This window comes from Cebidichthys violaceus, unplaced genomic scaffold, assembly GCF_023349555.1.
Source record: "Cebidichthys violaceus isolate CVI_PGR_0920_01 unplaced genomic scaffold, fCebVio1.0.p SCAF_55, whole genome shotgun sequence".
NCBI classification, from domain to species: domain Eukaryota; kingdom Metazoa; phylum Chordata; class Actinopteri; order Perciformes; family Stichaeidae; genus Cebidichthys; species Cebidichthys violaceus.
The window spans coordinates 1,466,496-1,479,517 of record NW_027176761.1 but is presented as its reverse complement, the minus strand read 5'-3'; the positions used below and the strand labels follow the sequence as shown (position 1 = coordinate 1,479,517).

At 42.2% G+C, this 13,022-nt stretch overlaps 1 protein-coding gene across 1 annotated transcript; it reads left to right on the top strand.

The window, feature by feature from the left end:
• Positions 1-2,616: 2,616 nt before the first annotated feature.
• Positions 2,617-11,585, top strand: uba2 (ubiquitin-like modifier activating enzyme 2). The gene is made up of 17 exons (XM_068731983.1): positions 2,617-2,822; positions 3,917-4,000; positions 4,179-4,249; positions 4,358-4,422; positions 4,939-5,039; positions 5,165-5,286; positions 5,400-5,467; positions 5,661-5,782; positions 6,811-6,910; positions 7,094-7,245; positions 7,436-7,529; positions 7,708-7,820; positions 8,635-8,790; positions 9,106-9,202; positions 9,564-9,669; positions 9,832-9,974; positions 10,343-11,585. The coding sequence occupies exons 1-17, from the start codon at positions 2,682-2,684 to the stop codon at positions 10,555-10,557; spliced, it is 1,950 nt and encodes a 649-aa protein (XP_068588084.1). The 5' UTR covers positions 2,617-2,681; the 3' UTR covers positions 10,558-11,585.
• Positions 11,586-13,022: the final 1,437 nt, after the last annotated feature.

The following is a 13,022-nucleotide window of genomic DNA, read 5'->3' as shown; positions in this document are numbered from 1 at the left end:
AAGGCAACGTCCTGCAAAAGTTCTGAAAACAACGTCCCACGAACGTTCTGTGAATGTTCTGAAAACAACGTCCCACAAACGTTCTGTGAATGTTCTGAAAACAACGTCCCATAAACGTTCTGTGAATGTTCTGAAAACAACGTCCCACGAATGTTCTGTGAATGTTCTGAAAACAACGTCCCACGAACGTTCTGTGAATGTTCTGAAAACAACGTCCCACAAACGTTCTGTGAATGTTCTGAAAACAACGTCCCATAAACGTTCTGTGAATGTTCTGAAAACAACGTCCCACGAATGTTCTGTGAATGTTCTGAAAACAACGTCCCACGAACGTTCTGTGAATGTTCTGAAAACAACGTCCCACAAACGTTCTGTGAATGTTCTGAAAACAACGTCCCATAAACGTTCTGTGAATGTTCTGAAAACAACGTCCCACAAACGTTCTGTGAATGTTCTGAAAACAACGTCCCACGAACGTTCTGTGAATGTTTTAGGTAATCAACGTCCCACAAAGTTTAGGAAGGCAACGTCCTGCAACTGTTCTGAAAACAACATCCCACGAATGTTCTAAACTGTTTTACTGTCAAAGTAGTAGTAGTAGTAGTAGTAGTAGTAGTAATAGTGTAAGAGCCAAATAGGGTGTTGGAAAAATCCAGAAATTAAATTGTTATTCATCTCATCTCATCTCATCTTCAACCTCTTATCCGGAATCGGGTCGCGGGGGCAACAGCTCCAGCAGGGGACTCCAAACTTCCCTTTCCCGGGCCACATCAGCCAGCTCTGACTGGGGGATCCCGAGGCGCTCCCAGGCCAGTTTGGAGATATAGTCCCTCCACCTGGTCCTGGGCCTCCCTCAGGGTCTCCTCCCAGCTGGTCGTGCCTGCAACACCTCCCTAGGGAGGCGCCCAGGTGGCATCCTTACCAGATGCCCGAACCACCTCAACTGGCTCCTTTCCTAAATTGTTATTCTCTGTTAGGAACACAACCGACAACTTTCCGAAATTGTCCGAGAACAGCTAAAAATAGATTAACAACAGTACACTAATCACAGACACAGGGAGAAAGTGATTAAGTCTAATCATCTGATGAGGATCACCTGTGTGTTTCTGTATGCCGGGCTGAGCCATTGAGTATGACTGGTGTTAATACACAGAACGAGACACTCAAAAGCTGTATGTTGTAATCCTGAAATATCATCATTTTGAGCATCCCAAAACTTTTCTAATGATGTAGACATGTCACCTGTGTGAATAAAGTGAAACAAGTCTTTACATTTTTGTTTTTATTAAGACTTTTAGAGGTGAATATTTGTTATAGTTGAACAGTGTCTGTAGCTGAAAGTATGCAGGAGTCCAAAAATCTGAATCAGCATTCCCACAATAAAGAATAGGATTCTGCAATACTGTAATTACTTAATTATGTGACCATGTACGAGGTCAGATATATTAGAGTTATTGGGTCAGATTCGTCCGATATAATCAAATTAATTTTCTTTTGATAACTTTGCGATGGAAAAATAATACTGTAAGTCTTTGTGTGCAGATTTGTGTTCATGTGTGTTCATGTCGTCGCTCTGAACCATCAAGACGTGAGACAAAGCTTTCCTTGATGAGCGTTCGTTATTACTTTAACTGTGATGGACACAGGTGTTTCAAAGCTATGAGAGGGGTGATGTGACTGGGAGAGAGCATTTAGGTGTGGAGTGCATCAATAGTAAGTAAAAGGAGAGGAAATATGAGACCCTAAAATATTAATAGCTATAGACTATGTGAGCTAAAACACTCAAGACGCCTATAGTTCTCCTTTACAGGAATTCATTCCCGTTTGCTATCCAGTAGACAAAATCATTAAAACATGCAATAATTAAGATAATGAAGATTAAATTATTATAATCAATTCATCGCTGCATTCAAAAACTATTTCTAAATGGAATGATGATTTTACATCAAAATGATGCTATTAAAAATACCTATGACATTCTTATAACATAATTGAATGGCCCGTGCAGACCCACACAAATGTTTTCAGTTATTCTGGTTAGTGAATTAGACTTTTTCACAGGTTGAAGGTTGACAGAACTGGACATTATGTGCGGGCAGAACTGTATCCCGGTTTCATTCATACTTATTCCTAGCAAGTATTGTGTTCCCTCTGGAGACTTGACAAAATTATGTGTAATTAAAAGTGGCAGCTTGCTTGTAAAATCAGCTTGATTTACAAAGGAAATATATGAAAATACATCACCGATAAAATTGAAGAGCTAATATTCTTTTTGTTTTAGTTTTTCAAAAAACTGTTACTCAGTAAATACCAATAGCTCCATGGGTCCAGAACCGCAGACATAACTCCAGATGTCTCTAAGCGTATTAAATAGTCTTGCTGGAGATACTTGCTATCCTGGCACTGCATTGTGTCAGAGAACCAGAAAATGTCGTATTAGGCTAGACATATTATAATAATAGCATGGGGTCAATTATTTTATCTCTGATGAGTTTGAGAGATCACCCCAATCCAGTCTTGTAGTTGCCACAATCACCCAGAAGAGGGCGCTAATTAGACAAACAAGCGCCTCAGAAGCCCGCAGAAGAAGTGGAATAACCCGGAAGTAGGCGGGACTTTGGTTCTGTAGAAGAAGAAGCTCTCGGTTCCACAGACTCTGGTTCTGTCTCTAGCCGATCAACATGGTCCAATTGGTTGGTTCCCTCCGTAAAGAGCTGTCTGACACCCTCTCCACTTGCAAGGTGCTGGTGGTTGGAGCGGGGGGGATCGGCTGCGAGCTGCTGAAGAACCTCGTCCTCACCGGCTTCAAACACATCGAAGTGGTCCGTCATACTTCTGTTTGTGTGTGTGTGTGTGTGTGTGTGTGTGTGTGTGTGTGTGTGTGTGTGTGTGTGTGTGTGTGTTAGCTAGCTAGCTAGCATGCTAGGTCTTTGTGCTGCACAGACTGCGTCTGGGGGGGCGGGCTCGGGCTAATTCCTGGGAGGGGGTATTCGAAGAAGTAAAACATACGAGTGTGAGTTGTGGTTTCCTGATGCACCCCCTCTGTCCTTGAGTGATTGGTTGAATGAGCAGACCCGACTTTGAAGTCGGTAAAATATGAACACTTCTGTAGCAACAGTAGCTGGAGCGTTTGGCGCCATCTGCACCGCTAAGTTAGCCTGACAACTTCTTTAAAATGAGACGGCTAACTAGGCGGCCGGCCGGCTGGCTGAATAGCACGGACACACTTAGACGCCCCTTTGTGTAATTATGTCAGATTATGTAATGCTACAATTTTAAAGTTTAATTTTGCTTGTCCGAGCAACACATGTACTCTTATTAGTTTTTTGTTTTCGAGGCTCAGCCGTCAGGTGTTTGAAGCTGAGAATCACTGGATCCCAGTGAAGGGTTCAGAGACCTCTAGGTGTCATTAAAGGTTGCTGGTAAAATGAATAATAGATTGATACTCACCAATATGTATTTTTTCCTTTTCTGACTTATTCAATTAGATGTCTTTGAGTCCTTTCAAGACAGAGCTGAGAACAAGCAACGTTCATGGTCAGACAACCTGCACAAGTAAACAACACACCCTAAGCCAGGCAAACAACAATCAGGGACACACTAATGGAATGAATATGAAGATTCATAAACTTCAGATATTAGGGCTTTAAACTCTCCAAGTGAAATGACAGAATATACAGTAGCTGGTGGGCAGTTTGTAGCTCACTCTATTTAAAATGTGCCGCTATCTGTGTTTGAATGGAGAATACCTTAATTATGTAGTGGATTGTGTGTCACCTAGGCAGACATTATTTTAAAATCCAAATTATAATCTAAATAAATTGCTGTGACATTGCTTGAGTGAAGGTCGATTGTATCCGTCATGTTACATTACGTGTATACGTGACTGACATTACCGCCCCTTCTGTATCTGCAGATCGACTTGGACACGATTGATGTCAGCAACCTGAACCGTCAGTTCCTCTTTCAGAAGAAGCATGTTGGCAAGTCCAAAGCACAGGTAATGCAGACGTCAGCGTTAACCTCCGGCGCCTTAGGGTTGTTTTTATGTCTCATGTCGAACAGCCCTGCAATGTGCACGCTGTATTGTCTGTCGTACCACACTGTGGACTAGATCATGTGTGCTGTTTGCACATTTCTGACTCAAGTTGGCTGCTCCGTCCCTGTTGTTTTTGCAGGTGGCCAAGGAGAGCGTCTTACAGTTTTGTCCCACTGTAAACATCACCGCCTACCATGACAGCATCATGAAGTGAGTTTTTTTTTTCCTGGTTATTCCTCTTGATTCACTGAATAAAGAAAGAGTTTTATCAGATAGTCCTTTTGATCTGGAACTGATTGTGTCTATTGTTTTTAACAGCCCTGAATACAACGTGGAGTTCTTCAGAAAGTTCATGCTGGTGATGAATGCTCTGGACAACAGAGGTATCTTACAGGGGACGTTTAGTGTTACTCCTCACTAGGGCTGGGCGATAACGCAATGTCAAAATGTATCGTCTTTCAGTGGAATCATATTGTGACGAAACCCAAGATGCATCGTCTAAATTGACAATAACAATCGCATACTAATTTAAGCTTATGTGGTTAAATCAAATATTTGTGTTAATCAGTTTACTCTGTATGCATGCATGTAAATATAGTCGGTGTATAGCTTACAATAAGTGTTTCTTTCCTTTATAATTTCAGTTGAAACTTAAAATAAGAAAATTGTCAGTACTTTAATTCACACAGGTGTAAACAAAAACTAGGCTTTACTATGTGGCTATTTCATATTTATTTTTTGAATTACCAATTTGAATATTGTAATATTTTATATATATATATATATATATATATATATATATATATAATATTAATTATCATTATTGGAGAGATGAAAAGACCTGATGTCCTGATAGAAGATTTGTTGACCCATTCAAATGATGATTTCTGTCTCCGTAGCGGCCCGTAACCACGTGAACAGGATGTGTTTGGCAGCAGACATCCCGCTGATAGAGAGCGGCACCGCCGGATACCTGGGACAGGTCACCGTCATCAAGAAGGTAGAACACGCCCATCCTTGTGTTACGCGTCATAACCTCCGTTGCATGGATCGTACTGTCTCTAATCGTGTCTCCGTCTCCCTTTCTCTCATTCCCTCCTGCTCCACTCTCTCCTCGTTCCCCAGGGAATGACGGAGTGCTACGAGTGTCAACCCAAGCCCACCCAAAAGACCTTCCCAGGGTGCACCATCCGAAACACACCGTCTGAGCCCATTCACTGCATCGTCTGGGCCAAGTACCTCTTCAAGTAAGGCTCATTCTCATCATAACTGTGTACGAGCGTCATTCAAGTCGACTACGCGATAAATGTGTGCTGTGTGCTAATGGTCCCCTTGCATCGTTTGTCTGTTGCCACTATAGTCAGCTGTTTGGGGAAGAGGACGCAGATCAAGAGGTGTCCCCCGACACAGCGGACCCAGAGGCTGCATGTGAGTGACAGCGTGGCATTGCTTTTGTACCAAATCTAATGATTCAAACATTTAAAAAAAAAAATTCATCGGCTCTTATATTTGCTCCATTTTGGGGCAGCACTTTGTAACTTTGAAGTTTGCTTTTTGGCGAGACAGCTTAGAAATACACACGCACCAGACACTGTAAAACGTGTGTGTTTTCTGTAAACAGGGAATCCCGAAGACACGGCAGCTCGCGCCACGGCCTCAGAAAAGGACGGGGACATCAAGCGGGTCTCCACCAAGGAATGGGCCCGCTCCACGGGATACGACGCCGTCAAACTCTTCAACAAGGTCAGAGACGGTCAGACAAATCAAACCTGTAGGACTGTTTCAGAATAAAAAAATAAAAAAACATCCAAGCTAAAGCTTTTATTTATACTATACTAATATACTGTAAGCTATTTGATTTAGCTGGCAGAATATGAACTCAAATATAGATTTTTAAGACCTCCTGAAAAACAACTCGTCTTTGTAAAATCCTCAAACATGTAAACAGTGACTAAGTTGCTAAGTCGTAATTTTCTGGCACGCGCAGCTCGCATCGGCTTCATTATAGCAAGTATAAGCCGAGCTTAAGCAATGTCTTTATCTGTGCTCGCTCCTACCAGACTCCTTTGACATAAACGGTCATTTCTCCTTTCAGTAAAAGGGAATTGCTGGTCTACCGCTGCTCCAGTCACTTAGTTTGTTGGTGTTATTGCGTGACTTTGTTGTTTTTAAAGTGTTAGTTTGGATTCAATGGAGTCCGGTGGCTTTGAAGAGAGCATGGATAACGGCTTCAGTTCCTCGTTTTAAAGGGCGACCGCAAGATAAAGCGGTGAAGGTATTGTAAATTTAGCGCAGCGTTCTATGTTTTTTTGCAGATTTGTGTTGGTTTTAGTAGAGAGTGCGTTTGCATTTAAGCTAGTAACTAAGAAGGGCTTACTCTCGTCCTGCAGCTCGTAGTGTGGGAGGGTTTCATGTAGACAGCAGAGCCTCTACCGCGTGTCAAATAATGGAAACAGAGTCAAAGTGTTATTGACTGTTTTCTTTTCTTTTTTGACTTTTACATATTGCAGTTTAAATCTGTTTTCACTGGCGTCTTGCTGGAGACAAACCGTAGTGCACCAGTTTTCATGGGTCAAAGATGCAAAACAAAAGTGGCATTAGTCATTCTTGGGGCCAGTTGTAACATGCGGATGGAAATTAAACCTGTGTGTTGTTTCTAATAATGCCTCTTTGAAATTGAACACAGCAGTTTGAGTGATTTAATCAGTACCGTATATTATTTCCGACGGCATACAGTAACCAGCTCTGTTCCGATTGGCTCTTCTCTCCAGCTTTTCAAAGATGACATCATGTACCTGCTGACCATGGACAAGCTGTGGAAGACGAGGAAAGCTCCTACACCTCTGGAGTGGCAGCAGCTGGAGAACAGTGGTACGTCTCTTTAAATATTTATGCCTCTTTAGCTTTCTGGTTAAATGCAGTTTGGGGACTCGTCTCTTCCCTGTTCTCGCAAAATTGGCTCCAGCAACTGCCGTGAATAACGATGAGCATTGAAACCCAAGTTAGTTGTTTATTAGTTTGTCGTGTTCATCCACACTTGTTTGTGTGTCCCAGCGTGTCCTCAGGAGGTGTCTGTGGGTTCGGGTCTGAAGGACCAGCAGGTTCTGGGTGTTTGGGGTCTCTGCCAGCTGTTCCACCACAGCGTGGAGACTCTCCGCTCACAGCTGAAGGAGAAGGGAGAAGGAGCCGAGCTGGTGTGGGACAAGGTAACGCACAGACCGACGGAGGGAATGTTTGCAAAAGTTCCTCCAGGAAGACACAGAAAGACACGCGTCTTTAATTGTAAAACCTCAAGAAGCTTCAAGTCTTGTTGAACAGAATACACAGCCATAGTGTAAACGTCAGTGACACACATGTGCACACACTGTGTTGTTAATGTGTCCCTTTTGATCTCAGGATGACCCCCCAGCCATGGACTTCGTCACTGCTGCAGCCAACCTACGCATGCACATCTTCAGCATGAACACGAAGAGTCGCTTCGATGTGAAATGTAAGTTCAGGAAATTCGGTCACACTGCGAACTATCGCGTAGAATTGGCTGTGTTTTTAATTAACCAACATATTGTACATGATGTCAATTAGTTTTGTTATACACTTGTAGCGCACATTCCCCAAAAAATGCCCCTGATTAAGAGTTTAAATTGGTCTATTTGTTTTCTTTGTTTCAGCCATGGCGGGTAACATCATCCCAGCTATTGCTACGACCAACGCGGTCATCGCTGGACTCATTGTGCTGGAGGGTTTGAAGATCCTGTCTGGGGAACTTGAGTCCTGTCGTACGGTGAGTACCAAGAGTCCACGACTGGACAGCAGCACTTTTATTATAGCGACAGGATTGTTCATATTTCATTCATAGCCTGATATATAGCACATTTTATTCCTAAAACATTGAGGGAAATATATATATATATATATATATATATATATATATATATATATATATATATATATATATATATATATATATATATATATATATATTATTTTCTTTTTTTTTTATGGCTGTTGACTTTTTTTGCTAATTTATAGAGTGATAAATCTGTGACCACATTTGACTCTTAATATGCCAACATAATGAAAACAAGAATTTTGAACCTGGATTTATCCAATATTCAGATTTCTCTTCTGGGAATTTTCGCAAAATAGCACATATTTGATTATATAATGCATCATTTGCATATTTAAACATTACATTTCTGAAAACTTGTTATACAAAAAATGATTGTCAAACATAAGCATCAGTTTCATAGTGGAGTATTTTAGTTGTTTTTTTATCCACCTGTAGTGTCTCACCTTAAAGCAAAAGGTTCACAGTGTTTCCAAGTCTGTCTCAAAGCAGTAGTCAAGGGCCCATATGAAAATATTAAAACAAGCTTTCCTTACTGTAATAATTCCTTCTGTTCATCCTGGCTGTGAAAAGATCCCATCATAATTCATTTTCAATATAGTTGATGACATACAGAGTATGCAGTTTTCTGTTTTTGTGCAGAGGAAAGGCTTTAGACCCGGACCTGGGGCTCAGAGTAGAATCCTTTTCTGCCGGCTCTCGTCTTGTCTCCACGTTTCATGTCGGTCGCCGTCTGTCTCTCCTGCAGATCTTCCTGAACAAGTGTCCCAGCCTCAGGAAGAAGCTGCTGGTCCCGTGCATCCTGGATCCGCCCAGCGCCAACTGCTACGTCTGTGCCAGCAAACCCGAAGTCACGGTCAAGCTCGACGTCCACAAAACCACGGTGCTCTCTCTGCAGGACCGGGTAATACGACCAGCTTGTTTCCGCTCATCCACCAACCTGCCTCAAGTCCACTCATTCGCAAACAGCTCGAACAGCTCTGATGTGATTTTGACAACTCTTTTGAGTTAATAAAGGTCTTAAAATAGTGAGCGCCACAGCTTCAGTTAAAACGAAAAGGAGCAGCCTGACAAAAGCCTGTATTTCTATAAAGCACAGCACGTAATTGGTGAGAGGCGGTTATTGCTGTTGGATTGTAAAAGTTGCAGTGGGATCAAGATGTTGACTGTTGCCTTACTTAATTGTCGTTTACCTGATGTTTCCGTGTGTTTTGATCAGATCCTGAAGGAGAGGTTCGGCATGGTGGCTCCAGATGTTCAGATAGAGGACGGAAAAGGGACCATCCTCATCTCCTCGGAGGAAGGAGAGACGGAAAGTAAGCAGGGAGGGAGGGGGGGAGATAGAAAGCAACGCATCGCACTCTGTGACTCTCCATTCGGACAGAGGAGGGCGCTGTGCCTGCATCTGTCACTTAGTCCATAGCTGAAACTGGCCAGACGGGAGGAGATTAAAACATTTAGTGAATGGCACCCAGACACCATTAGTGCTTTTGGAAGGGTTTGGTTTACAGTCTTAAAAACATTTGTTTAGGAGATGTTGGGGGAAGAGTTATTAATGAATGGATTGTCCCCACATATTATGACAAACTCATTAAGTGTGTGTGTGTGTGTGTGTATGTGTGTGTGTGTGTGTGTGTGTGTGTGTGTGTGTGTGTGTGTGTGTGTGTGTCTCCACAGCCAACAACAGCAAATTTCTTGCTGATTTCGGGATCCGTAATGGCAGCCGTCTCCAAGTCGATGACTTCCTGCAAGACTACACGCTCCTCGTTAATGTCCTGCACACGTATGTCCCTCCGTTCATTCCATTATGCGAATAAAATGCATTGCTTTACATTGACATTGTCGAATGCGCTCATGTTTAATCTCTAATGTGTTTCATTTTTATGGTGACTTTCAAGTGAACAAAACTACAAAGAGCTGTATTTGTTTCCGTCTTCATTGGCAGCGAGGAGCTAGAGAAGGACGTGGAGTTTGAGGTCGTAGGCGAGGCCCCGGACAAAGCTCCGCCCCCTCAGACTAACCAGGAGGAGGTGAACAGCATCACCAACGGCAACAAGGACTCCGCCCAGCCGTCCACCTCCTCTAAAGGTCAGCGGGAGATAAAAAGTTTTCCTTTTACTTCACATCAGAGTGCTGCGTGTTTAGTTTGCTCTTGTCCCTTTTAACTACAGTGAGTAGGGAGGTGCATTGTGTTGTTCCTCCACAGTGTGTGTTTAATGGCCTTCTTTTATCTGTAGTGATATCAGATCTGTGGATCTGAAGGTGTAGCAGACAAAGCATATTATTATGCCGATATATAATCTTTCATTCCGACAATCATGAGGCAAACGGTAGAAATATAGCGTTCACGTTTCAAACAACAAGAAGTTTGCTTTGTGCGTTTTCTTTTGTGGAAGCAAGTTTGTAGCCGCTTATTTTTTTTCCACCTGTGAACGTTGTTGTCCGCCACCTTTCAGCTCCAGCGGAGGACAATGACGTCATGATCGTTGACTCTGATGATGAGGAGGAAGGAGCGTCGTCCAGCACTGCAGCAACAAGCGGAACCAAGAGGAAGCACCCAGATGCAGAGACCGGCGAGACCTCCACCAAGCGCCTGCGGACGGACCAATCGAGCGCAGCTGCTGCCGACGACGATGATGACGACGACGATGACATCATCGCTCTGGACTAACCCCCCCCCATCCCTGTCTCTGGTCCCCCCTGAAGGACTGAGAACTCTTTGAAGGCTTATCATTTGTGAGTCAGGACTGACAGTAGGTTTAATTAAAACACCTCTTTTATGAAGAACATTTGACGGCCCTGGTTCGCCTCTCGTCACTTCCTCCCTCCCAGCTCTGTTTGTGCTTTCATACACCCCCCCCACCCCCCCTGTCGCTCTGCCATGATGCTGTAAATAGATTCTACATTTTAAAACTTTTTGGAAAAACACGTACAACCTTTTTTGTTATTGTTATTCATTCTGATCCCTAAAAAATGCCTCTTGATGGTTTAAAAAAAAAGAAGTGTTTTTTTTGTTTTTTTTTTGTATTTTTTTATAAACGTAATGTATTTCTCATGCTACACAAGTCAGGGTGTTTTTGTGCTTTGTGGTCGGGTAACAAAAGATGTAAAAAAAACAAAAAAACATTTTCAAGGGTTGTAATATTGGTCTCATTCGTTTGTGATGGGATGGGGACGGACGGACCCGAGGAGTCTGCAGCTCGAGGTTCTCTAACCAGCGCGTCTTGTCTCTGGGTGCTGTTGATGTCCATGTTTGGCCACGTTGTGCCGTGGGGGGGTGGGGTGCGCGTTAGTTTGCTACCTCTTTTCTAGAACAAGTTTTTGGCTGCAAATTCATAACCACGCCCTCTATGACGCCGCCACAGCGAGGTGTCCGGCTATGGAGCAGCACAGGACCTGTGGACCTGATCCAGATCCAGGCTGGTAGTAGTTCAATGTTAACACGTCAGTCATAAGACTCGTTTGTGTTCAAGCAGAGAGGTCTGGAGTCTTCTTTTTCACACTGCAGAGGTTAATGGTATGGCAGTGGAGCCCCGCACTGAAGTGACGTAAGAACCTCTTGCACTGAGCTCCTGCCGTCTTCTACTGTGTCACACTGTCCATAAATTCATATTTTGTTGTGATCTGATTTGTTGTTGAAAGGCTGTGAGAGCCCTGTGGACCAATTTGGACGAAAAGACAATAAACTCAACAAAGGCACAGGCTTCTCTTTGTATTTCTTTTTTTATTTGTCTCTTCCATATTGATAAAAAATAAAATACATATACAATAATCGTACATGTCTTTATTACATTACATATCTATCCCATTGTTGACTGTAGAGGGAAAATAACCCAAACACATGGTTTCTGTATGTGGCCAGTTTCTATAGTGTTGTATTTTTAGACTTTTTATTATTTGATAATTATTTTGAGAGCCCGTTTATCATGACTCTGTTCTGGTTCAGAAAGTGACCTGAAGTAAACGCACTAAAATAACATGCTGAATGTTTTCTTGATGTTCTGAATAGTTTGTTTGCTTCAGGGGTTAAAGTCTTACAGTCATGTGAGTAGAGCACCCATGATGCAACACTACGACCCACCGCACGCACGCACGCACGCACGCACGCACGCACACACACACACACACACACACACACACACACACACACACACACACACACACACAGAGACAACACTTTATTATCCACAACGATTGATTTCAAAATATTTGACTTGATGAAACGTCAATGCTCTGACTGATGAGTCAAAGTACAGGACAAAGATGAATAATGCAGCTGACATTAGAAGGTGGTGTCCAGACAGGCTCTGGTTCACAGGACACGTGACTTGTCATACGTACCAGGAAGACTAGGCAGGTCAAGTTTATTTCTTTAGCATATTTCATATTTCATGATTTAACACGCTGTACGTGCAGTAATGCATTCAAAAAGAACTGCATAACAACAGGAAAATGCAAATAGGAAAAAAATAAACCTTTTTGAAGGAAATTAAAAAGAATGGAGGCCTGTAAATACAGGGCAGGTACATATGTAAGAGCAAGGTGATTAATGAAAGCACAGATGTTACTTATGATTGATGAAAAATGACTGTTCTATTTAAGTGGAAGCAACAAGGTGCATCTACTCAATTACTGTACTTAAGTACAATTTTGAGGTACTTATAGTCTGTATGAGTATTTCCCTTTTATGCGACTTTGTACAAAAAACACCTTTTTAATCCATTATACTTATCTGATCTGATTTGTTGTTTCAGATCAAACCAGCCGCCAGTCTATGAAGTACATAAAATGTGCTTCTTTTGCAACATTTAAATGCTGGTTTCATATTTAAAGCAGCCGTTTGAACATAACTATAACATACATGCTATTAAAGCAGAATGAAGGGGGCCATTCTGCATAATGAGTACTGTTACTCTTCATTAATGAGATATTGCACTTTCACTGCAGTAAAATGTTGAATGCCGACTTCTAATGAAGTATAATATACAGATAATTTTATTTAAAGCAGAAATACTACAGTGTTTTGTACGCTCATTCCACCACGACTGAAAAGCACTTAATATTTTTTTTTTTTAGAGGAAAACAAAAGTCTGGATAAAATAAAGGGAAAATGGCATCGTGCTGTAGTTGGGTAAG